Source organism: Arachis hypogaea, chromosome 10, assembly GCF_003086295.3.
Source record: "Arachis hypogaea cultivar Tifrunner chromosome 10, arahy.Tifrunner.gnm2.J5K5, whole genome shotgun sequence".
Taxonomy (NCBI): domain Eukaryota; kingdom Viridiplantae; phylum Streptophyta; class Magnoliopsida; order Fabales; family Fabaceae; genus Arachis; species Arachis hypogaea.
This window is the reverse complement of record NC_092045.1, coordinates 4,721,813-4,749,242: the sequence shown is the minus strand read 5'-3', so window position 1 is coordinate 4,749,242 and position 27,430 is coordinate 4,721,813. Positions and strand designations below refer to the sequence as shown.

Here is a 27,430-nt window from a genome sequence, read left to right as displayed (position 1 = left end):
AATGAATATAAACTGCTATAGGGTCTCGCAGATTACGTTCGAAGCCAAACTGCACATAATACGTGGTAAGGGTATCGCGATTTATGTGTGAATTGCAAACGTGCATAAACCGCTACACCCCTAGAACGGTTTATGTTGATATACAAAATGGCTAGAAACCACGGCAGGGGTCTCGCGGTTTCTATGCATATGTATTTTTTGTTCCCAGTTGAACATTTTTTCAACTTGGACCTTCAACTTTAGTATAGTTTTTACCAGTTTCAGTGTTTTACCCATGTCTGACATCTCATCAGTAGAAAACCCTGATGCTCGAGGACCAAGGTGTGGTTTTTGCTTTTTTATATAAATAAATAAAATAAAATGATTATTTATTTACATACGAAATGGAATTGCACATCATTTGGTGCCTGCAAATTGGAGATTGAAATCATCTTTTTATATCTGCCCGTTGACTCCTGCAAAATGAAACGCTTACAAAATAGAGCAGCGGCCAGTTTTCTGCTGTCCTAGGCGAAATGACTTCTATTAGAATATTAGAATGGATAAGGAATGATCATATTGAATCTTCCTAATTAAACAATAATGAGCTTGGATGTTTTACAAAAAGAGAGAAGGGGTTGTTAAGAATAGGTTTAGATTTTGTTTTTTATTTTTATTTTTAAAAAATAATTTTTATTTTCAATTTTTTACATTTAAATTTTTTTTAAAAGATACCTTATTTTTAAATATTGAAAATAATAAAAATATGTTTAGCTGGTCTATTTTTAAAATGAATTTATAATATTTTAAAATATAAAATTATATTTTTATTAAATAGATTTTTCCACCAGTCTCAGTTAATAGAACACTGTTTTTTGGTCATATGCAATGCATTACAGTCGGATTTATCCGCTGGTAAATTCGACAGTAAACACGATCTAAATTCAAAATGTGCGGCTCTCTCCCGTCATTTTTAAGAACACCCTTTTCTCTCTCTCTCTCTCTCTCTCCCATTCTCCTCTCTCTTCACTCTCTCCTGCAACATCCTTTGACAGCCCTCCGACTACCCTTCGCCAGCGGTACCCACCTCAATTTTTCTTTAAAGTCTGTGTCAAGTTTCTCAAACGGAGTTCTTCCATCTGTTTCCGCTACCGTTGGAAAAGTTGTTGCTGCCGCTCCCTCTGTTATCGGAGCTACCCTGGCCCTCCGGCCACCCTCCGCCAATATTGCCCACCTCCGTTTTCCTCAAAAGTTTGTGTCAAGTTTCCTATATCATGTTTCGTTGCATCAAACAAAGTTGCTCTATCTGTCTCTCCCACTGCCGCTTCCTCTGTTGCCGGAGCTGTGTCTCTCCTCCGTCGTCCAGGTAGGTTGCCCTCTTCCCTCTCCCTATTCTATTCTGTTTTTAATTTTTTAATAAAAAAACCCTAATCCTTTTTTTCCCTAAACCCTTTTTGTGAACCACCATTCAGATCTACCTCTTTTTCTGGTTCTTCTATCTATGGCTACTTCATTGCTCCTTTTAGATAAATGCTTTACTGCTCCTTCTATGATTTTTTATCATCCTACGACTATTTTGTAATTTGGATATCATTCATCGTAGAATGTTAAAGAATTTTGAATTGAAAAAATTATCTATTTCAGTGGTTGGACATTTAAATAATAATTGTTCTGAAAGTTATACAAATGATGGTACTAGTACTGTTACTGTTACTGTTACTTGAGTATTTGATGCAAGTTATTTGTTATTGAGTTTTAGTGGCCTTAATGTTAATTTTATGTTGTGGTTAGTTCACACTATGCTTATGGTTTGCTATGTTATTTCTTTGGTTTGTCCATGGAACATATTTCAGTAATGCAATTGATCCAGGATGCATTACAGATTATATATGTATGTGGCACATCTTTCTTAATCTAGACTAGCGTTTTGTTGTTGCATTAAATTAAGTATTGTTTGGTGTAAAAGGACAATCATGAATTTGTTGGCACATCTTATTTTCTCCCATGATTAAAATGATTTATTAAAAATGTGAAGGCGAATTTGATAATAAAAATGAGTATATATAGTAATTCATTCTCTTTCATGTAACTCATATATATGTTGCACATTATTTTATCTACTGCTTCTTATTGATTATTAATTTATTGTCCCTATAGTTCTTTTATCTTTTTTATTCTTTGTCATTTTTTTATTGGACTCTTTTAACTGTTGCAGATTTCTACAAAATAATAACTTGACAGGTCAAATTCTATCAAACTTAATTAAAGAACCAGGATTGAATTTTGGATAAATAAAAAAAACTATTTACTTTTCAACTCTTAGAATGGTCTCAGATCATTAAAATTAATGATAGTTGACAATAAAATTTTTATTGGTTATGAATTAGTATTTGATTTGGCTATTATATTGCCTTAATTTATGACAATGTATGGTTGATGTTGTGGATGATAAATTAGTTAATTGTTAGTTGTTAGTTAATTGGTGATTTTCCTACTTAATTGAATTCTCTTTTTTTATTAATATACTTTGATATTTAAACTTGTTTGTGAACTTTCAACTAAAAATTATAGACAAATTATTATAAAAAATTGTAAAATTTTAAATTTTGTTAGTTTAAAAATTATTAAATTTAAATATTTAAAATTATATATTGAATTTTCAAACAATTTTTTTTTTAAAAATTAAAATATAAGATTACCATCGGATTTATCGAGAAAAAAATTCGACAATAACAAGCTCCAGAATTTTACAATTAAAAGTTTATATCTGCTAGTAATTAGCGACGGACGAAAAAATTCGCCGAAAAATAATTACTGACAAGATTTATACTGGCAGATTTTTTGATAAATTTGCTAGTAAATCCATCAATATCCAACGACTTTCTTGTAGTGAATATGATTTAGATTGATATCTTTTAAAAATTAAATTGAAGTATTAATGTTTCAAAAATTAAAAAAATATTTTGTCACTCTTAAATACATACTTCTCTCTTATGTCAACATTTTAAATTATAATCTATTTTTGTTATTTTATTTTTTACAGTGATAAGATAAATTTTTTATTGAAGATAATTTGAAAAAAAATACTAGATGACAATTAGAATTTATTATTTTTAATTTTCATTTAGTTAATAATATTTAAAAGTGAAGACTGAAATATATTATTGGATCACTAAACTAAAAACATTGATTAATAACTAAATTTATGAATAAAAATAATAAAGATTAATTCTCCTCTAATATTATTTCTTTTTTGAAAATAATATACAATAGAAAGTGACATTATCAATTAAGAGAGTAATTAACCAAATCACTCCCCAAAGATTTTAAAAGCGGACATTTTAGTCCCAAAAAAATTAATACACAGATCAATTCCCAATGTTTTACTCCTGCAGACAAATCAGTCCCTAGTTCATTTTTCGACAGAGTAATTACCCAGATCAGTCCCCAAAGATTTTAAAAACGGACATTTTAGTCCCCAAAAAAATTAATGTACAAATCAATCCCCAACGTTTTTTCCGTTAGACATAATAATTCTCTGTCCAAAATATAATAATAATAATAATAATAATAATAATAATAATAATAATAATAATAATAATAATAATAATAATAATAATAATAATAATAATAATAATAATAATAATAATAATAATAATAATAATTAATTGCATAATAATATTCACTACAACAATTCTGGCACTTTGCGTCGGTTAATTAAACGCCAGAAGATGGGGCGGGGGCAAATGGTTAGTGGCGGTTTTTTTCAACCGTTGGAATAACTGCCGCGAAATTTGAATTGGTTTCGCGGCGGTTATTACCCACTACAGTATAAGGGTGAAAAATGATATTTCCAATTTTGCGGCGGTTGCAAACCGCCGCTAAATGCTAGTGATTTCAAAACGAAGCCATTTTGTGGCGGGTGATAACCGCTGCTAAAACGTCTGTTTATTAAACTTTAATTTTTTTATTTTCAATTAATTTAAAGAAATTGCAACCAAGTAAAATAGTCAAATAACATAACAAACCAAATTAAATATATGCAAACATAACATATATAATGAGATTGTCATAACATCATCCAAAATAAAGTAAGAATGCTTAACTTGAATAAAATAAGCAAAAAGCACTAAACCAACTTAAATGCAAAAGTATCTAAGAACACTTATTGAAATTCAAAATTTTTGTTGCGGGTCATGATTGCCAGATGTAGATGGCCTTGCGCGTGATGAGTCCGGTGTACTACCCAAAAAAGCTAGCTCTGCAGCAACCTCAGCTGGCAAAATGCCTCCTTGCTGTTGGACTAGATATCCCAAGACCTCATGTATCGATTGTCTCTTCACCTGCTCTTCTTCTAGCTTAGCCGTCAATTCTGTAATCCTTCTCTCGTACTCTTCATTGGGCTCTGCAGAACCCAGTGGTTGTCCAGCAGCGTTACCAAAGACTTGGGTGGGACATGGTCCAGCGCTTAGGGCACAAACTCGTCCTGGGTGCTCCTTTCTGAGAACTTGTGCTAGCGAATCATTTTGTAAAAGGTGCTTAAAGGATTCATCCTACCTCTCAACATTCGCAATTGCTTCCTACAAATATACAACACATTGGAAAGGCATGAGTTAACAGTAGCACGATATATACAATAAGCTATGTTGCTTGAAATTTTCAAACATGACTTACACTAACAACACGCGCATCGGGTTGGATATACGAGCCATTTTTTTCTTATGAGTCATGATAAACAACTCTCCTCTACCAACGAGCCTTCCTTGCTCTTTCTCGTATATCATTGATATCGACACAATTATGTAAACAACAACAACATATTCAGGAAGATTAATAAAAATATTAATGCAAATAATTACTTATTACCACTTCGTCTTTTTTTTCTTGCCAATGTTTTGGAGCCCCCAATATGTGTGTAAAGTTGCTTGCTCTGATTTAAAGCATTCTATTTATATTTTTTCTATGAACAAATAACAGAACAAATGTAAATGAGAAAGAGATGTTGAATATAAAATATAACGGGTGTAATATGTATACACATGTATGTTTTTGTGGAAATAATAAAAAATACCAAGGCTTACCTTTGTTTCTTCCTTTTGGCGATAGTCGAGGAACTTTTTCCATTCATTTTCTTCTATTCCTTTCGGGCGATGCTCAAGATTTTTCTCATAAGTCCTTATTTCTTTGTAACACTTATGATACAAGTTGTGCCTTGTATCCTTCCAATTCTTTCTTATCCTCTTCATAATTTCACGCTTTATTTTTCCTCTGGCATCGTCCTCATAGTGAAAGACCTGCTGTAATTAGTTGACATTGTCATTAACCAAGACCAACTAACAAGCATAAGAGTGATAATTTGAAGAAATTCCACAACCATTACAAGCTAATTTAAATTGATAAGTATGACACTCAAATCCAGTACAAGCAGTCGCAATTACGTATAAATGAGAAGTGCTTAAATAAACATGTGAAAAACGAAATTTTTGAAAATTTTACCAACCATATAATTTACACATGCAAAAGATCTTACAAAAAAAATGGAATACCAAAATTGCTTAAATTGTTGAAGCTTAAAGATGTACCTTAATCATGTCGTATGCAAGTTCCTTCTTAACTTTGTTCACATGCTTCTAACTCTCTGCATATATGGGGAACTGGGAATAATCCACACCCAAACTTCCTAAGAAACCACTGAATAATCCAACTGCCTGACCAATCGGTTGCAGCTCTTTGTTAAATGGGAGTACTATCTTTTTATTGGAAGAAAGTGCTATAGCCTCCTTCACGCTCAGCCTAGAAATTTTTCTTACGCCGTCCTCTAAGAAGTGTGTGGGAAACAAAATTACTATCTAATCATTGCACAAAAGGAAAATAGAAGTAAAGGACTTTAAAGATAACTGTTTACGAAAATAGGAGGAAAAAAAGTTTACCGATAACAGTAACTTTTCAGAAATCTGTATCTTTGCGTTTCTAATTGTTGTGCTGACCTTCGACTTCTTGGGCAGCAAACAAGTCATTGATGTAGTCATCAAACAACATAACTTCATCCACCTCTAGGTCGTAATCCTCATCCTCTAATTCATGATCAGCCACTTCCACGCGATGCCGAGTCTCTATGCGTTCTGTGGGAGTTTGAGGGTTATCTTTGCGGTGCACGAAATGGCTCATTGATATGGGATGCCGGAGCTCTATTAGCTGAGGATGAAATTGGAGGAGCTCTATCACGTGGTTGCTCACGTGTTGTCTGAGCTCCTCTAGTCATGGACCCAACATTAAGGCAATATGAAAGCATTTAGAATTATATTTTACAGAAAGAATTAATATTGAGAGTTAATTTAATTCATAAACTAGTAATTTTGCCGGGAGAAAAATTTACAACATGGCTCAATGATACAATTGAAGGATATCTAATTTTCACATAAGGTTACGTCAAGAAATGTTATCCGCAAACACTTGATGAGAATGACGTGCAGCTTATGTGAGAGTTTGAGAGTCATAGAAAAGTTGGGGCGTATAGAGAAAATAGAAAATGCTTAGAATTAGGAGGAGATCACAACAATATTTGACCTATGGATTTAACATTAATCATTTCAAATATTTTTTTGTATTTTCAAATCACCTTAAATTTTTATTATACAATATATCCATGTTCCTTTATTGTCGTCCCAAATCTATTAGAAGTTATGGGATTAACTTAAACAAGTTAACTATTGTTTCTTTAAAAAATTAAATTGAACCACTTGCATAATTTATATGGACTTAAATTGTTAGGTTAACAAAAAAGTAGAGAATATCGGTTTAATTTCAAATGTTTGTTGAACTAATCAGTTATAAAAATCTGTGCTTCTCAAAGGTATATAAACGTGTCATTTCAATTAAATAAACTTTACTGATAAGCAATAAAATCAGTTTACACAAGTTCAGCACAAAGTATTTCTGAAGTACCACTCACCTATCAGGTTCTCCTCTTTTTGTGTTTCTCTCTAAAGATTTATTTATATGCTACTTTGAACTGTTTCAAATTAAATTATTTTGATTTCACATTATGAATCTGTTTTTTTTTTTGTTTTTTTGTTTTTTGAAGGCCTTAATTTTTACACCAATAGCCAGTTATATGGATCTTCAACTAGGTAAGTAACATTGTTTTTCTGCGTCTCATGTATGTACTATTTGAAACCTCATTTTATACTTTTTCTAATTTTAGTCTAAATCATAATAAACACCCCTTGCTAAATTAAATTTTTAACTGAAAAAAATATACAACTAAAAAACATGTTCACAATAGCATATAAAAATTAACAAAATCTCAACCATTCAGAATCAGTAACCTAACTCAGCAACTCAAACAATATTATTAACAACAAATCAACATAACAAAACAAGCAAAAAGTCAAAATCAAATTCAACAAACAGTGTTTAATGCTTAATGCTGACCAGAGGAAGGGACAGAGAGACATCAGAAAAATAATCAACAATATTATTATGGCAATCTCAGTAACTTAGAATAATCAGAAATTAACAAAATCCTAGCAACTCAATATCAGTGAACTACCCCAGTAACTCAATCACTAATTAAGTATTATTAAAAATAGATCAACAAAATAAGAAAAAATAAACTCAAGAAGCATTGTTTAAGCTGACCAAAGGAAGGGACATAGAGAAAGAGAGCGAGCTTGACGACGACAAAGAGAGAGCTCGACGGCAATGGCGAGGAGAAGAGAGAGCTCGACGGCGATGGCGAGGAGAAGAGAGAGCTCGGCGGCGACGCGTGAGGAGAAGAGAGAGCTCGACAACGACGACGGTGAGAAATCTTTAACCCTGCTTCCGATGTCCAGACGACGCCGATGAACACAGAGAGAGAGCGCTCAGCGATGACAACGACACAGTGCTGCAGGGCTGTTGGGGGCTGCGATGGTTGCGGTGGGCGGTGGCTGCGGTATGGGAATGGGGGGCTAGGGTTTTTTTTGTTTGTCGTGTTAATTTTCAGAGAGGAGAGGAGATGTGTGGGGGCCTGGGAGGAGTGGGGAGCTTTCGGGTAGTCCAATAGGTTTAGGGGATTTATCAAACCAGAAAACCTAAAAAAACCAACCGGTTTTTTACCGATTTTTTGTTATACTTTTTTTAGACGAATCGAACTGTTCTAGTGATCGATTTCTGGTTAACTTAGTTGAACCGACCGGTTCGATTCGGTTTTTATAACTATGATTATAATAGTATGATAATAATTTGAAGAGAAATGGAGTTATGTGTAAATTTAATTTAAAAAAAATATTTCTGAAGAACTATTTTACTTTTATTTTTTAAAAATATATCTAAATAAAAAAATATCTGCAACAATAATTCACACTTTTTCTAAAGAATAAGTTATGCCTTATTACATGTGTAAAAGTTTTTTTGATGCATTGAAGTGGTTTTTTATGGTTAAGTTTATCTTTATATTTAATATAAAACCAACTACAACTAATTATGGTATAATAATTTTTGCAAATTATAAAAATCTATTAAATATTGACTTTGTTCAATTTTTTCTTTCTCAAACCATTTCTATAATAATATATAAAGGGAATAAGAAGTTTGGTGTCCAATTTTCACTTTTTCATCTTATTCTAATTACTAAACAATAATAACTATAACTGTCAGCTTAAAATTTGGTCAAAAATATAATTATCAGTCAATTTTTTTTGTTTTTTTCACACATTTTTTGTTTACACATAACTTCTACTCATGTTGTCATCAATTTTTTTTCTACGGAACACATGTAGTACTCTCCCTTTTCTTTTACATGTTAGATAACCTAAGCTGATTTATTTTTTTAATTTAATTTCAACTGTTAAATTTAGATTTCTAATTTGAAAATATAAATAAAAGCATTAATTTTTTAAACACTGAATTTAATGATTATTTCAAATGGAGGAAATCGCAAAAAATATAACAAAACAAAGGTTAAAAAAGCAATTACAGTCATTTTATCTTTTTTTTATCAACCCGCATATTTAGTAATCATTTTTAACCAAAATAGATATCGTGACGATGAATAAAAGGTCCAAAGTTAAAATAAAATTCACGAAAGGCAATGCGTTTGGGTTTCCAATCTTCTGTAATTATTTTTTCTATTAGTGGTTATATTTTTTGTTTTGTGGGCAAGAATTTTATCATATTTCTATTAGTTTAAGTTATTTATATTTTTTTAGTTTTATAGTAAAATTAAATCTTTAACTAGTAACTTATTTGAAATACACGTTATATATAACTAACGGCTCAACAAGCACTAACGTACATATTCATCCGCTTTTCTATTATTTTGAAGAAATTAATTTTATTTTTATAATATATTATTCGCTCTTCAAATTTATTAGATCACTTTTTTATTTTGATATTGATGTGATCTTATTTATATCATATTTTAGTGTTGGTGTTAATATATCATTCACCCTTTAAATTTGTTAGATAAGTATTTTTTTCATCATTTTAAAATTAACGTAGCCTTATTTATATGATATTTTGTTGAGAATAAAATTACTATAAAAACAACCTTTAAAATGCTAAATTATAAAAGTACACAATAAAGATATATGTATATATTATTAGAAAAAGGTATAGTTCAAGAAATAACAACAAAAATGTTATCCTAATTTAAAAAGAATATATCTATAAACCAAAATGCATGTTAGTTATTTACAAAAGATTAATTTTGTCTAAATATCATGGATATTCATGTTTGTCTTCTTCTTTTTTAAGTGGTAGGCCAAAATATGATTTTGAATCTAAAAAGGCCTTCATTTTTTTACAAATATTGGAAGGATAGAAGAAATGAATATGCTTATTTTTTTCGTTTTTAAATATCAAAATATAAGAGAATTAATGAAAAAATTAGGAGAATACAAAGATTGTGTACCTGAAAAAAAATCCTTCGTAATTCATCATACATCTCCTTGTCAATAACTTCTTGCGTCTTGAAGAACTATCAGATTTTGTTTACCATAAAAATAACCATATAAATGCTTCAAGTTTATTCAATTAAATTGATTCCTTATTATAGAGAAGAATTCAATTAAAATCTGTAGAATTGTGATATCTTGTTTTGCATTGAACTTTCTGAAAGGACAAAAGAAATGACATTAATCCTTGTTTATCATTGACAAAATGTAAATTAAATGATATAACATCTTTTTTGTTAGGTATTTTTTTTAATAACACTTACCTGCAATGATATTGTTTTGTGTCGAAATGAGTTAGTTGTGTTCTTCTAAGTTCATGGCTAAAAAAAAAGTTAAAGTTTTAACATAATTGGTATATAGGACGAAATAGACGGAAATATTTATTATGTAATAAAAATTTATTGCATTACCTTTTCTTCTTTTGATCCAATATTTCTCTTTTTACCATCTTCCATAATTGAGTTTTGTCTGCTTTAACTGTACCTCCCCAACTAATAGAATAAATTATTTTGAGTGGATGAACTTGAGTCAATTTCACGTTTGACCAATAACACTAAAACAAAAATATGTATCATCAATGCAATTGTCACTGTCATTAATACTGTAATCCTTACTTTATTGTGGGTTGGTCTCATTGATGCAATTGATTGCTCATCCTTCCATGTACTCCATAATGATTGGAATCCTATTTTCTGTAATTTATTGCATATATGTATTACAATATATTTTCAGTAGTATTTTATATATTACTTTAGAATTAAGTAATGATACATCCCAAATAAGACATACCTCTACCTTTTATTTGTTTTAAAATTTTAATTTTTATAATTTTATTTCTAAAATTATAAAATTGATAGCAAACATTTAAAGAAATCAAATTTTGAAATTTTTTCAAGGTAAATATAAATATTGCAAACTATAATTTCTTAAAAAACCAATAATGATATATTTTAAGGATGTATGATATAATTTTTATCATTTATGTGAATCGTAGTTAGTGCATACTTGTTGGATAAAGTAGATGTTCAAGTTCCTTTCGCTTATCTCTTTTAATATGCTGATAAGTTCTCTTGATATCAATTTATCTGTAAAAAATCTTAGTCATTAGTTGTTAAAATTAGTGAACAAAACTATCTATTCCAATGTTGATATTGCAATGATAAAATTATATAATACACGGATTATACTTGTAAAAAGATGGATGTATTTCCTAAGCACATAAATTACCTGAGGTGCAGGTAACAAAATTTTTTTGAACACCACATTCCCTGTGAATTGTCTGCTTTTTTCAGCTACTGTTCCTTCTTTGACTAAGATTTTTGTGGTTAATTGAGAAATACTTCGAGATAGTGCAACGTATAATTGACCAGGCTGAACACATGTTTAGGGAGATAGATCCCTACCTTAGGAATAGTTTGCCCTTGTGATTTATTTATTGTCAAGGCGAAACTCAACCTTATAGAAAATTGCTTCCTAATAAGCACAAAGGGTAATTCTGAGTTCTCAGTTGTTTTGTGTTTTATCCGAGGCAGAAAAGCTCTTTGTCCAAAGTGATGGCCTATTAGAATTTCCACGTCTAACATATTTTGAAAAGTTTCTTGACACAATAACCTTGTGCCATTGCATAAGCCTGCCTTAGGATCTATGTTTCTCAGTAACATCAAAAGAGCACCTTTTTTTACCTCTGATGTATGATGTGGCAATCCATCCGTAGAGATTGAGTTAAGATATTCTTGTTGATACAGATTATTTGTATTTCCTTCTACTTTATCAAAGGATGCTAAAATTTGTTCGTCTCCCAAACATTGGTTGATGATTATATCATTGAGCTGTTGTACATCATGGTTTTTGGGTGTTCATATCACTCTCTCCACCATGTAAGATGCATCCCACCCATGAGATTGCAAATTTGGAAAAGTTTCTTCTATTAATTTGTGTAATGGTGCCTCACCTTCTCATGGTATTACCATGTGTGCTTCTATGTGTAACAAGTCCTCAGATATGGTAGGCTCAATCCCATCTCCTATTCGCATGAGATACTCTGCAAAATCATGATCATTAAGAGATCGCATGTTTTGTCGCAAGTGGAGAATTTTGGTGGATGTCCACAAATGTGATTTAACAATAGAAGATGAAATCATTTGCGACTTACTTCCTTTCGACACAACAGGTAGTACTTGGCGGAAATCCCCACCCATAACCATCACCTTTCCTCCAAATGGATTATTGTTTTCTAATATGTCTCGCAATATGTGGTCTAATGATTCCATTGTGTCTTTATTAGCTATTTGCGCTTCATCCCAAATTATCGCTGTCGTCTACCTAATCAGTTTTGCGAGATCATCTTGTTTACTTATATTGCATGTGGAGGATGGCTCTGCATTGATTGGGATCTTAAATCTAGAATGAGCTGTTCGACCACCAGGTAGTAAAGTTACAGCTATTCCTGAGGACGCAGTTACCAAGACAATATGTCCTTTACTTCTTAAGTCTGCAATTATAGCTCTATAAAGAAATGTCTTACCTGCTTCTCCTAGTCCATCAACAAAGAACACTCCACTTTCTCTTCGATCAACTGTATTCATAATGCACCTGAAAGCTATAGACTGGTCATGATTCAATCTTTCTATAGAACACAGGTCTTCTTGAGGAACTTCGATGGACATTTCTTCTTGAATAATTCTAGGAATGAAGTTGTCGTTGTCGTTGTCCGAGGTTAGAGCTGGTAAATCGTATTATACAATATGTTTTCCATGCTGTAGGAGGATTTCATTTAAATCCCTAAGCAAACAATTTGTCAATTCATTGCATGTTGTAGTGCTTGTTGATGCGTAATCATCCGCCATACATGAAAGAAACTCGTCCCACAGACTTCTTACATCTGTTGGCTCACAAAAAATTAAAATGGTGGCAAACAACCTTCTTAAAGCACATGACATTCTTAAAATGAATGCCTCAACCAAACATGATCTTATACTACTATCACTCTCCAACAGTCCTTTATGCTAAGCAGATTGCTTAAAGGATGAATATTGGACACCATCGACTGTTAGCAAATCATCCCAACCAGTTGGGCCTCTTACATTTGACAACAGAATACGCAAATAGAATTTTTCACTTTTTGTTGGCGAAACGGTATAGATCTGACTGATAGCTCTCTTTTGTGACATGCGTCGACGCCATTCTTTTTCCTTGCTGTGCCAACTGTAATATTCTGGGATTTCCCTGTACAAAAGATGCCTAGATTGTTGGTCATCAGCCCGATTAAATGCAAAGAATTCAGTGAGCATTGTTCTTGAGAAATAGTCATTATTAACTATTTCAGAAATAGTTTGGTGCTCATAAAATCTCACTTGATGTAGATTTGGCAAATGAACTTGCAACCTTTCAACTGATGGGTACATTCGGTAAAGGTTGAATCTAAATATTATTCAGCATTTCTCTAGAGCGGCAATCCATCTTGCATTAATAAACTGTTGCACCTCATCATAATGAGAACTTCTATGAACCTCCATTGCCACACGGTTTGGTCCCTTATAGAAATATTTGTATAGATATTTTATACTCCTGATAATGCTACATATCTCTACATTGATATGACAATCATACTTCAGTAGTAGCCAAGGGTTGTACGGAACCTCCCATCTATTGTCAATTATGACATTTTGGTCTATAGGGATTGGAGTATCAAATCGCCTTCTATATTGAGAATATGAGTCATCACCTCGTTGTGTCTCTGGTACGAATTCTTTTGGGTAGTTGCATTTGCATTGACCGTTCTTCATGTATGGTGAAGATTGATTTAGTGTTCTGCAAGGACCATGGACCATATGCCTTAGCACTGCCTCATGTAAGTGTGGTTCTGTTTCTTTACATGATATTTCCGTTTGGACCAAACTATCATATTGGTCAGGATCACTCAACTTGTCATTATTTTCTAAGATTAGAAACATATGCACGTGTGGCAATCCTATTTTTTCAAACTTGATGACATAATTATAACTTTTCACCTTTCCCAATACACCTTTGGTAATAACATCCTGCTTTAATTATTCGAACTTGGCTCTAAAAATCATAATTGTTAGATCCAGACGATCTTGTGGAGTTTGAGTAGGATTGAGTTGCGAAGCTATTTCTGACCATGATGGATTACATGTCATAGTTAGAAAAATATCTGGTTTGCCTTCTTTAAGAACAATAGCCATTCCATCCTCGTACTGTTGAGTCATGTCTCGATGACTACCCACGAACGATGATGGTAATATCCTTCTTCTACCAACATTTTCTAAAACCAATTTTAGAGAAAAGTATTATTAGTTTTAAAGTTTAAATTCAGGAACATGTAATGATTAATCATGTGGCTATTAAATTGAATAATTACCAGCATTATTCTCTCCTGTGTGCAAAGCATCTTGTAAGCCTTGATACAGTTCAGCTCAAAGTTCTTTTCGTCTTTGTCGAACCCATCTTAACTTGCCTGTTTTTATTTTCACATAGTTGTCAATAACATATTGTTGAAGAAGTCGCCCCGCTTGCAAAACTGTTGAGTGGTCATTGGGGCAGATCTACGAATATTGAGGATTATAGAAAATTGTTAGAAATTGTGAAATAATGTATTGGTATAAACTATCATCTATGGAAGTCTATAAATGATGTAGCGAATATATGAGTTTGTACCTGGAGCATATAGCTATAATATTTCCGGCATGATACTTTATTTCCATGTTGAGTTCGAGTATTTATATCCCATCCATGGGTTCCAAATGGAAAAAGAAGAGGATATTGTAGGGGATCGTAATAGCCAACAAACTCCTGAATCCTTCTGAGGTTACCAACATGAGTTTGAACCTTGATATCTCGTCCACGCACTATTGTTTCAATGTCATCACCGACTATTATGGCTGCTACTTGTGAAGAAGTTAGGAGACTGTATTGTGGTTGATTAGCAGGTCGCTCTCTAATCACTAAACTACACTCTTGCATATCTAGTCGTTGTGCAAGCTGGCAGAATACATGGATAAAAGGATTATATCGATGCAACAATTGTTGTAGCTTCAAAACCAAACTTTCACGCAGTTGTGTATTCTCCAGCATCCTATTTTATAACTCTTGCTCTGTATCGTATATATACAGTTGCAAGAAGCGTGGACGCGTCCCTTGATCCGGATGAAATCCTCCTATACTGTGGTACATTGATCCTTGAGCATGGAATGTATATATACCATGAATTTCTGTTGCTAATTGTTCGTCTATGTATACACCGCACGAAGTGAATGAAACGTGATTGTAACCACGAATGTGTTTTTTGAAATGGTTCCCTTCTGCAGAAGGGTCTAGATTTCAAGTAATTCCTGAGGAGTATTTTACTTGGGACAAAGAGACTTTTTCTCCATTGCAACACATGTCAAATGTTTCATGGTGAAACAGACGTGCATTACAGTGTGTACATGTCCTTGTAGTAGATAGTGTAGTTTGAAGTACTGTTGTATTCTTTTGAAAATTTCGAGCACAATTGTGGGATGTTCGGACATGGTGTCTAATTTCTGCACTCGCATAGGTAAATAAAATATTATGTTATAGATTTCTTTTCCTCTATGTGCCAATAATTGTATGGTTAAGTACTCGGGTAGAATTCATTAATTATTTCATATTATTTTAGATAGTCAAATCAAAGAGTGAACAAAAAATATGTATACAACTTTTCAATTGAGGTTTGTTTTTTGAAAAATAAACGTAATTTTTAAAGATGTAGTATCTTTTTCTAGATTTTTCTATTGCCTAAACTCATATAAGATTGTCAAAGTTTAAAGTTCTAGGTAATATATGAGGTTAAATATTTAATTAATAGAGCAAATTTTTATTCTGAGTTATACTGAAATATACAAAAAATATTTTTAAAATGATATGATTCTATTGTGTTTTTATTTGCTATTCAATTTTATGAAAGTTTTTAATGTCGCCCAATAATTTGTAATAATTTTAATTTTATTTTTTTAAAAATTATTATGATAAATTAACGATACAATAAAAATTTTGTCCATTAAAATTGCATAAATATTTTTTATGGTTAACATGCATGGTGTACTTTTATTTTGTTATTTTTGTTGGTGTTTATGTTAATAATATTTCCTACATTATTAAATTTTAATTTGATAATATTTTTATCATCAAGGGTTTATTCCCTATTTACTGTAACGACGTTAAAATTTATTTTCCATCACTACATGATATTATGTATCTCATAGTTTTTGCTATTGGATAACAGTTGTAGTAGCATTTTTTTTGTTAGTACTTAAATTAGTGATTCATTAAAAAAATTTTTTGTAACTCATAAGAATGTATTCACCGTTATCTATGTTTTTAATTTGAAGTCTACGTTATTTAGTTACCTATTGACTTGTAACTTTTAATATAACTTTTAATTCAATATTTTTTTATTTTAAGAAATTAGAACACATTGTGTCATTAGTAAATTTTACCATTTATTAAATTTTTAATTTATTAATGACCTTATAATAAAAAGAACCCATAAAATATGTACAGTTTATTTTTAAATACATGAGATAGGACATCAATATTTTTATAGTATATGTTAATTATTATTTTTGTGTTTAAATTATTTTTATTGTTCAATTTTTCTCTTTAATTTTAAAAGATATATATTGTTACGAAAAGTTTATTATAAAGTTATTCTCATTATTATTAGTTTTATGGATGTATCAACTATTTTAAATGTTTTATTTGTTAAGTATTTATTTTAAATTTTTTATTAAATTTAGAATTTTGTTTACAATATTTAGTAAGCATAATTTAAAGAGCAATACAGATAATAAACATATAAAAATTCATTTGTTATTATGATAACTAATAAGCATAATAATACAATAAATTTAACTAACCACATTTTATATAGTAATGTATATTAATAAAATTTTATATTTTTTCAATATAATAAATATTTTAAATGATTATTATATGATGATGATAAAATATTAGAAATATAAATAGAGTACTCACCATTCATATTTGTATGGCTTCTAGTATTGTTTGTAGTTGGTTCATAAGAAGCAATTGGTTGAGAAATTGAATTAGTAGTAGCAATGGTGTCTCGACGTACACCTATATTTAAAAAAATACAAATTGTATATGTTATATACTTTTTTGAAAAAATAAAAAATTAGCGCTTAGCAATAAAATAAAGCTTGTTAATTAAGTTGGTTAATTTTGTTAATATTCTACGTTAAGAAGATTTAATGTGCAGACAAAATAACTTATATCGATGTGTTTACATGTTTAAAGCATATAAAGATACTAACCAGTGATCTATTACTTGGACTAGCTCCATTACCATGTATTTCCATACCTATATTTTCAAAGAGCAATATAGAAAATAAGCATAAGTTAAACTCAAAAGAGAAGAATTAGTTATCATAATATTAGTTAACTTTGATTGCGTGAAACAAAATATTGGTAACTTAATTATTTTAGAATTAGAATTAATAAAAAATTAATGCTTAGCAATAAAATAAAGCGTGTTAATTAAGTTAGTTGATTTTGTTAATATTCTACATTAAGAAGATTTAATGTGCAAACAAAATAACTTATATCGATGTGTTTACATGTTTAAAGCATATAAAGATACTAACCAGGGATCTATTACTTGGACTAACTCCGTTACCATGTATTTTTGTACCTATATTTTTAAAGAGCAATATAGAAAATAAGCATAAGTTAAACTCATAAGAGAAGAATTAGTTATCATAATATTAGTTAACTTTGATTGCGTGAAACAAAATATCGGTAACTTTAATTATTTTAGAATTGATTTATATTTTTTTATTATAATATAAATAGTTTTTTCTATGCTTCTATTATATTTTTTTATAGTATTTTTTTCAAAGGTTTGAATCTCGTCCATTAATATTTGAGATATTTTAATTTATTTTTTTAATTTGTTATCATAAATTGATGATATGATGAGTATTTCATCAATTAAGATAATTAAGAATGCAAAAATATGTTTAAAAAATAATTTATTTGTTATATTATTATATTTTTTTTTGTGTTTACGTTGATAATAAAAGAAATTAATCTTTATTTACGCCGTGCTTTTTTAATCACAGAAGATAAAAAATAATAACTCTTGTAATTTTTTTAACCGTTTATTTATATGTAAGTGAGATATATTCTTGTTAAAAAATTTAATGTTACATTGATTTATTATTTTAATATATAAATTTTATTTTTTATTATAAAATTATTATGATAAACTTTAACATGAGAGTACTTTTTGTTGTTAGTCTTACATGACATTTTTTTATTCTTTTTTAATATAAATATAAACATATAAATATTATATATTACCTTATATATTATATTGTAGGATGAAAATGAAATATTAAAAAAATATTATTATTTTGACCATTAATTTTTTTTTAAATTATTTTTATGGATGAATGATGTCTGAAAAAGTTGGATTCTAAATTTTTAATGTTAACTTTATAACTTCATATATTGATTGAGGTGTTGTTTGATTAAGAAAGACACTGCAGTGTTTGTATAATTTCGTAATATATATAAAATAAATCATATATAGTAATATTAATTTGATTAATTTTGTTACAGAATATTAATGATAGAATAGCAACCAATTATGTTATTTTAATTTCTATTACTTGTGGTAATTCTATTGTCATGCCTTCTATTCCTGTATTTTTGAAAAGTAAAATATAATTGTTGAGAACTAATTCAATTCATAACAAAGAAATTTAAATTTAGTTATCGTGTTACCTGTAACAAATTGATGATAGGTGGTAGCTCAAGCCATTTGTCTAATTGTAGTCAATCTGGCTATCCCTATGTTTGTAGTTACTCGAATACCTCCATTTTGGTATTGGAGTGAGAATTAGAGTTGTATCAGTTGATATGGCAATTTGTTTTTATTGTCGAATCATCTCCCGATAATGTGCACATCTTTTAGCTAGGTGTTGTTGTCTTTGTTCTTCGATCATGTTGTCTTCTTCGCCTAGCATAATCTGTCCAAGTGGATAGATGTTGACGTGACTGTTATGAAGTTTCCATTTCTATTTGTCAGAAAGATAGCAATAATATGCAGAGAAGAAAAACGTTTGCGAGACCAAGATTGAAAGGGAAAGAGTAATTTAATTCTCTTGAGAGTTAAGTATAACTGAAGATGGAATAGTTTTTTATTGAGATTGAGTTAGTTTTTAAATTGAGTACATATTAGTAGCAATTTTTTTCAATTTTAAAATATGTTGTGGGTTGATAGTGAATCAGTTTGATACTCATGGAGTAAATTCTTTCTTTGATGAAAAAGAATAAAAGATATGGAGGATGTAATAACAGTTTGTTATATTGAATTCAGTGTTTAACAAAAAAATAAACAGGGATAAAATAGGAAGAAAAAATTGGATATCAAATTTTTTTATTCCCATTATACATTGGTATAGTTCATTATATATTGGTATAGATTTGATTAATGAGTACACTTTTATATGTAATTTTTAAAAAAAATAAATATTGGACATAAAAAATATGTAAACCATATGTGTTGTAGATTTAATTATTTCAAGGACTTTAGTTAATAATGATTTATTTTTCTTAATAATTTAAATACTATTGTCCCATTAAAATAACTATTAATAAAATAATTATATTATATATACCATCAGTTATTGTACTATAATGATATATTGATCACTTATATACTATTGTATTATGGGCTATTATATATGAAAAATACTAATAAAAAATAATAAATAATTAATATTTTGTTGACGTAATTTTATTTATATCATTATTATCATTATAGTATAACATTATTTATATTAATTATTTATATTTTAATAATTTTTAAAAAATATCATGAAAAATTAAAGATAAAATTATAATTAATCCCAGACCACCCGCTAGCACGATATTATCTGCTTTGGCACACAAGGCCTCACGGTTTTGTCTTTGACGATAGGGATGATAACCGAAGCCCCCCACACTCACTCGTCAAAACGCGTCATGCTAGGGAGAGGTATCCACACCCTTATAAGGCATGCTTCGTTCTCGTTCCCAACCGATGTGGGACCTTACAATCCACCCCCCTAAGGGAGCCCAACGCCCTCGCTGACACATTGATCCAGGCTCCGGCTCTTATATCATCTGTAACCGCTCAGACCACCCGCTAGCATGATATTGTCCGCTTTGGCACACAAGGCCTCACGGTTTTGCCTTTGACGATAGGGATGATAACCGAAGCCCCCCACACTCACTCGTCAAAACGCGTCATGCTAGGGAGAGGTATCCACACCCTTATAAGGCATGCTTCGCTCTCCTCCCCAACCGATGTGGGACTTACACTGAGTACGTAGTGTCAATTTTTAAATTTTGTCGTGGATAAACCCATTTTTTAATAAAAAAGAAACAGGGGCAAAAGAGGAAGAAAGAATTGGATACTAAACCTGTGTATCCCCATTATATATTGGTATAGATGATAGAGATGAATCACCTTTTTTTATATTATTTATCATATGTTAAAGTATATTTAAAAATAGTATAGAATAAAATCTATATATATATATATATAATGTCTAATTCTCAACTAATAATTGAGAAATCCAAATTGAAACCGTAAGGGATCTTTTATTCTAAATTAGAAAGTGGCTGACAATAAAATATAATTTATTAATTTAAATTTATAATTTCTTTTAAAATAACAATAGAATCATTATTGGATTTTAATATTTAAGTTTTTCAATATTAGTTAACATAAAATGAAAACAAGTTCGACCAAAGTTACATGACACCTAAACAATAATTTAGTTAAAACAAGTATAAGTAATAAAATATTTGATAAAGACATTAGTTACACATTATTCACTTTAAAGTACATTGACAAAAATTTTAAATAATAACAATGCCAAAACTATAAAAAGTGCTAATAAGACTATATGTGGTTGTATTTTATTTAAGTATTATTCGTCACAATTTCTCTTATGAAAATAGTAGTAAGTGAAGGAAAGATATTTTTTATATTGTGCAAACCTCACTAAATTTCATATCAACTGTAATTTGCTAAACCTAAGTTGCTAGCTAAAACTAAATCGTGAGAATTCTGATGGAGAAAAATTTTTACAAGTTTGTTTTCTCACTTTTCTTATGCCACTATTAATTAGTTTGATATATTTTGATACTATACTAGATATTGATAAAACCTGGATTTCAAAGTCACAGAATAGTGTGGAATATAAGCAAGGATTGAACAATTTTTTAGACTTTGTGTTTGCGAATGCATCCTCCGATGGCATGATAAAGTGTCCATGTCCTAAATGCGGGTTTCAACTTATGCAAACAAGAGAGGATGCATACGATCATCTGTTGTTACGATCATTTTCCCCTGGATATACTATTTGGCTGCGTCATGGTGAGAAGCCGATTGAAGAGAGATCTGAATTGGGATGAGTAGATGAAAATCTGATATCCCAAGTGAATTAAATGCACCAAATGGTCAACGAGACATTCAATTTTACGATGCAACATGGGAGTGAGGACATCACAATAATCGAACATGCAGAAGATGATAAAGACGTGTTATTGTACTTATATGAAGGTCCAAGTCGCGCAGTGCGGGATTTTAACGATCTACTGTCAGATGAAGAGTAGGAGTTATATCCCGGATGCTCAAAGTACTCCAAATTATCATTCTTAGTGAAGCTTTATCATATCAAGTGTATGTGCAGTGTGAGTGACAAGGCAATGTCCATGATTCTTGACTTACTGCGGGACGCATTCGAACAAGTAAAACTTCCAAAGACAGTGTATGAAGCCAGGAAGACAATAAGAAAGTTGGGTATTGAATATACTAAGAAAGATATTTGTCCAAATGATTGTATGTTGTATCGAGGTGATGATGAGAAGTTGACTAGGTGCAAGAAACGTGGTTGTTCAAGATGGAAACAGAAGACTAAAAAGGGCTCTATTGTTAGGCTCAACGTACCTGTGAAGAGAAATGGAAAACCTATAACAGTCAAGACTCTTCGTTACTTTCCTCTCATACCATGGTTGCAACGGTTATTCATGTGCAACAAGACATCAAGTGATATGTTATGGCATTTCCTTAGGCATCCAAGGGAATTTGAAGCCTGAAAAAAGTTTGATGCAAAGTATACTAATTTTTCGACGGATCCGCGCAATGTTCACCTAGCCTTGGCGAGCGATGGATTTAATCCCTTTGGGAATATGAGCACAAAGTATTCCATCTGGCCTGTGATTCTTATTCTGTATAATCTTCCACACTAGCTTTGCATGAAATAGACATCTTTCATTCTATCAACGCTTATTCCTAGGCCGAAAATGCCAGGTAATGACATAGATGTTTACTTTCAGCCTTTGATAGATGAGTTAAAGCAATTATGGGATGGCGTTGAAATGTATGATGCCAAAGAGGAAAACACTTTCAAGATGTGTGCGGCACTAATGTGGACTATTAGCGACTTTCCAGGATTGGGAAACCTATCTGGCTGGAATACGCATAGTGGGTTAGCCTGTCCTACGTGTAACTTGGACGCTAAGCCACATCGGCTGAAAGACAGTCAAAAATAGTGTTTCATGGGCTATCGTCACTTTTTGAATCAGGGACACAAATACAGACTAGACCGGAATAGATTTGACGGGCAGGTCAAAGGTAGAGATCCACCAAAGAAGTTATTCAGAACAGATGTATTGAGGCAACAGTCTAATGTGCACGTTTCATTTGGGAAGAGTTCAACTGTGACATCCAAAAAATTACGCAATGGTCAGGATGCGGATGAAGATGACTCGCATTGGAAAAAGAATAGTGTTTTCTTTGACCTCCCGTACTGGGAGGATCAGATGTTGCGTCATAACTTCGATGTGATGCATATAGAAAAAAATGTGTGTGACAATGTGGTCTTCACTATCCTAAATGATAGCGGCAAATCAAAGGACAATCTTAAAGCTCGCAAAGATTTACAATGCATGGACATAAGGCCTGAATTATGGCCAAGGGAAGGTGGTAAATATCTTTTTGTATTTGTGATGTTGAATTCACAAAGAGATGTATTCCTGAAGACTTTGCAGAATGTGGTCTTTCCAGATGGTTACTCTAGCAATGTTGCTCGTTGTGTTGATTTACGACAGTGCAAGTTATCTGGATTGAAAAGTCATAACTGCCATATTCTGATAGAACAATTACTCCCAATTTTGGTGAAGAATGCACTTCTGAGTCCGGTGTCTAATGTGATTGTAAATTTGTCATCATTTTTTTGAGAACTTTGTGGGAAAGCCATAAACCCTATGCAACTTACTGAGCTTCAGAATCATGTTGTGCAAACTCTGTGTTAGATGGAAATAATTTTTTCTCCATCCTTCTTCACCGTCATGGTTCACCTCATGGTGCATCTCGTTGATGAGGTTACTGTTGGTGGACCAGTACATTATCGGTGGATGTATCCAATAGAAAGGTTAGCTTGCTGATAAACCCCTTTAGTACACTCAGTTGAATTAATTGTGTATATACTGAGCGTTTTATTGTATTTATAAAAAAGGTATATGTTCGTAATAGGGCACAACCAGAAGGCTCAATTGTAGAAGGCTATTTATCTGAGGAAATCCTGACTTTCTGTTCTAGATATTTGGATAATATTGAGACTAGAATCAACCTACCAGGGCGAGTTGATGATGAGCCCGTTGATATTCTTCATAATTAAGGGGAAAGTATGTTCCCAGCTATTGGAAAGGCATTAGGGGTTGTTTCACATTTTGAACTTACTCCAATGAAAAAACATCAAGCTCATCGTCATGTGCTAGTCAACTGCGATATCGTGATTCCGTTTGTTGAGTAAGTATACACATGTATTTATAAAACACCAATATAACTCTTTTCTCCCAGTGACTAGTTGGACTAATTTTCTTTTCTCCCATAAATTACATTTAGGGAAAAGACAAAGCGAAGCTTGCGTCATCAGACAAGGTCGCAAGCTAAGATAGATAGTGTCGTCCATGCAGAATTTTCTCGGTGGTTCAAGCATGAGGTTGACAGAATACTAACCTGACCAATATGTTTTTAGCCTGGAATTAGTACTATATGAAAACCGATTTTAATATAAAGCATGAATGTTATGTGGTTCCAAGTTCCTATGGAAACGCTTCATTCGAAAGACTTGAAGTTGCTTGCGTGCGGTCCCATGATTCAGGCAAGACGTTTTAGGGTGTACAATGTTAACGGGTACAAGTTTAGAACTATCACAAAGGAAAACGGGTTGAAAACACAAAATAGTGGAGTATATGTATCATCTAATACAAGAAGTTATGCAAGCATGCGTGATAATAAAGTGGTTATTGGTGGTGTTTCGTATTACAAAAAAATTATAGACATAATTGAATTGAATTATAGTTGTTCCTTCACAGTGGTATTGTTCAAATGTGTTTGGGCTGATACCACTACCATTAGAGGCATCAAACAAGACCATCTGGGACTTACCAGTGTTAATTTCTCTCCTCCGATACATACTGGTAATCGAGAAGAAGATGAACCGTACATATTGGCATCGAAAGCTCAACTTGTATACTATGTGGATGATGAAGTAGCTTAGGAATGGAGTGTTGTGATTCATGTGAAACCACGGGATTTATATGACATGGGAGAAAAGAATGAAGAAGCTGAAGTTGGTTTTTCTCCACGGCCAGGGTTGAACATGTCAGCGGAAGGTGACATTGGAGATTTACTGTTGACAAGGGATGATGATATAGAAGACCTCATAGAAAATGCTTCAAAAAATTTCGATGATGTCGCGTAATGCTTATCTGAAGCATTTTAATGTATTTAAAAATGATCTTTTGTCATAAACTAAGTTAAATAAATTCAACGTTGTACGTTATTTTCTTTGGTTACTTTATACTTGTGTAATTTTTATTTGCAGTTAAATATTTATGTTATTGTGAATTTTCATGAGTAAAAACAGATTTTTTGTTTCTTTCAACGATTTTAATACGAAAAAGTTGGTTTACATTAAATCCGTAATGCTGCTTCAGTTGTTGTTTTTCTTAGGGTTGCATTTTTGATAATTTTTCTATCTATTATTCAATATAATTTTGCTAGTGTTACGTTTTGAAAACACTAGTGAACATAACATGACGGTGGAACAGAACTAATGAAAACTGAGGACCTTTCGTCATCCTCTGCAAGCACAACAATTGCTACAGAGTTTCTATTTAAGAAATTTGCCCAAACTACTAATAAGGGAGATGGTAATTGTCGAAAATTTGTGTTTAGTTTTAAAATTTTCTTAGCATATTGTCATTTGTTTTTTTTCTAAGTCAGTATTTAATGACTTCGGAGTTCTCAGTTTCTTCTTTGTATACTCATTTTGTTATGTGAATATTGATATTTTCAGTCTTACCTGAATATTTTGGATAAATAGTTCCTGATAGTCTAGATGGAGAAGAGTCTGATTCAGAAGACAATTTAGATGATATCTCATCTGTTGCAGTTGATAGATCCATGCAGTTTGATCTCAATAAGGTTCCGGAAGAAGACAATGAAACTTTAGAAGACCAACAAAGACAAGATGATATACATGTTAAGAAAAGGTGCTTTGATCTGAACAAAAGACCATAATATGGAGATGAAATATCAGTAACTATAAAATGCGAAGCCCATAGATTCTTGACAGAGTATTTTTCGCCAGGTCAATACGATGTTGGAGAAAAATTTTGATCTTTTATTATAAGAGTTACGTTGATTCCCTTAATTTAATGATTTGGGTCGCAGTTGTACATGTTTATCTACTTTTAGAGTTTCTTGATTTAGGTTTAGTAAGCATAACTTCAAAGAGGAGTAACTTTGATTTATGCTCTCTAGAACTTTATTTTAACTATAAATTCAGAGGATGATTTTATTCTCTTCTTTTACATCCATGTTTGAATACAAATTTAAATGCCAATAAAGTAAACAAGAAAATCTTATTGGTAAATTTGTTCACATGAGTTAACATATATAGCTTATTTAACTTGTGAATTTTTTTACGTAAAACGAATGTAGAAAAAGTGTTACGAATTTAAGTAACAATGATTTATACATATGTAGCTTAAGATAGTAGTCTTTACTTAACTAGATTATACCCAGATGGTTATTACTAAAGAAAACATTGCAATATGTGGTAATATGCATTTTGTGGCGGTTTAAACAAAACCGCCGCAAAATGTAAAACAATAACTCACTTGATGATACATATAGCGGCGGGTTTTGAAAAGATGCCGCTAAATACAAACCTGATTGAAATATAGCGACGGTTTGAGAAAAACCGCCTCTAAATGTAGGCCTAATTGCAGCCTCAACCCTTAATCGCCGCTATATGCGTCGCAGATTGTCGTTTTGAGGCAGTTTAAAAAAAGCGCATATTGTACTATAAATTTTTGTATTTTTTAGACAAAAATAATAATAAGTTTATTCATTAGATTCTTATGTGTATATTTATATATATATTCACTCAATAATAATAATAATAATAATAATAATAATAATAATAATAATAATAATAATAATAAATAAATAAATAAATAAATAAAATTATTAGAGATGATTTTATAAGAAATTTAAGGTTAAAATCATTTGATATTTTTGTATTTAATATAATCAAAAGATGTACTATTTTAAAAAATATGTTTGTATTAAAAGAAACATGTATTTAATATAAATCCAAATTAAAATATTTTCTTTGAATACATGTTTTTTTAATACAAACATGCTTTTTTAATAGGACCTCTTTTTATTATATTAAATACAAAAATATCAAATTATTTTAACCTTGAATTTCTTGTAGAATAATATTATTATGCAATTAATAATAATTATTTTATTTTATTTTATTTTTGGACGGAGGACTGTTATGTCTAATAAAAAGAAACGTTGGAGATTGATTTGTACATTAATTTTTTTGGGGAACTAAAATATCTATTTTTAAAATCTTTGGAGACTGATGTGGATAATTACTCTGCCAGAAAATAAATTAAAAACTGATTTATGTATTAATTTTTTAAAAAAACTAAAATATCTACTTTTAAAATTTTTGGGCACTAATATAAATAATTACTCCAATTAAAAAATGACAATATCACACCTACTTTTTGAGAAGTTCGCGTGATTTATTTTTAGAATTAATTTTAACATCAATCCTTTATATTTACACACATCAACAATAATTAATATCCTAAACTTTGGCTTATATCTTCATATATCTTTTAAAATGTGCGATTTATTTTCTTATCACGGTAAATATATAAATGGTGCAAAAAATGTTTAATTAGTTGAATTTATTTTTCAAAATCATCCTTCTATCAATAGGCACAATAACATCAATAAACATTTCACATTATGGTAAGTTTAGATAATTTCATTTTGTAAATAGTGACATTTTCGTTTTAATTTGTATTAAGAAATTCTTTTATTAACAAATTATATCATTACTCTATATGTATTCTTT

The 27,430-nt window shown here is 30.8% G+C and overlaps 2 protein-coding genes across 2 annotated transcripts; both read right to left on the bottom strand.

Moving 5' to 3' along the window:
* Nucleotides 1–12,922: 12,922 nt before the first annotated feature.
* LOC140175548 (uncharacterized) lies at nucleotides 12,923–13,321 on the bottom strand. Its single transcript, XM_072204053.1, has one exon. It carries the CDS (start codon nucleotides 13,319–13,321, stop codon nucleotides 12,923–12,925), a length of 399 nt encoding a protein of 132 aa, XP_072060154.1.
* Nucleotides 13,322–13,348: 27 nt separating this feature from the next.
* Nucleotides 13,349–15,011, bottom strand: LOC140175547 (uncharacterized). Its single transcript, XM_072204052.1, has 5 exons — nucleotides 14,595–15,011; nucleotides 14,395–14,482; nucleotides 14,299–14,313; nucleotides 14,101–14,202; nucleotides 13,349–13,887 (listed from the first exon to the last, which is right to left on the bottom strand). The coding sequence occupies exons 1-5, from the start codon at nucleotides 15,009–15,011 to the stop codon at nucleotides 13,349–13,351; spliced, it is 1,161 nt and encodes a 386-aa protein (XP_072060153.1).
* Nucleotides 15,012–27,430: the final 12,419 nt, after the last annotated feature.

What these genes read in the sequence shown, in the direction of transcription:
- LOC140175548 (XM_072204053.1), bottom strand. Translation starts at nt 13,321, where the DNA reads ATGTACCCATCAGTTGAAAGGTTGCAAGTTCATTTGCCAAATCTACAT.
- LOC140175547 (XM_072204052.1), bottom strand. Translation starts at nt 15,011, where the DNA reads ATGCTGGAGAATACACAACTGCGTGAAAGTTTGGTTTTGAAGCTACAA. An exon ending in ATTATAGCTATATGCTCCAG is followed by an intron (nt 14,483 to 14,594) that starts GTACAAACTCAT and finishes CAATATTCGTAG; the next exon opens with ATCTGCCCCAATGACCACTC. An exon ending in GGCTATTGTTCTTAAAGAAG is followed by an intron (nt 13,888 to 14,100) that starts GCAAACCAGATA and finishes TTGAAAAAATAG; the next exon opens with GATTGCCACACGTGCATATG.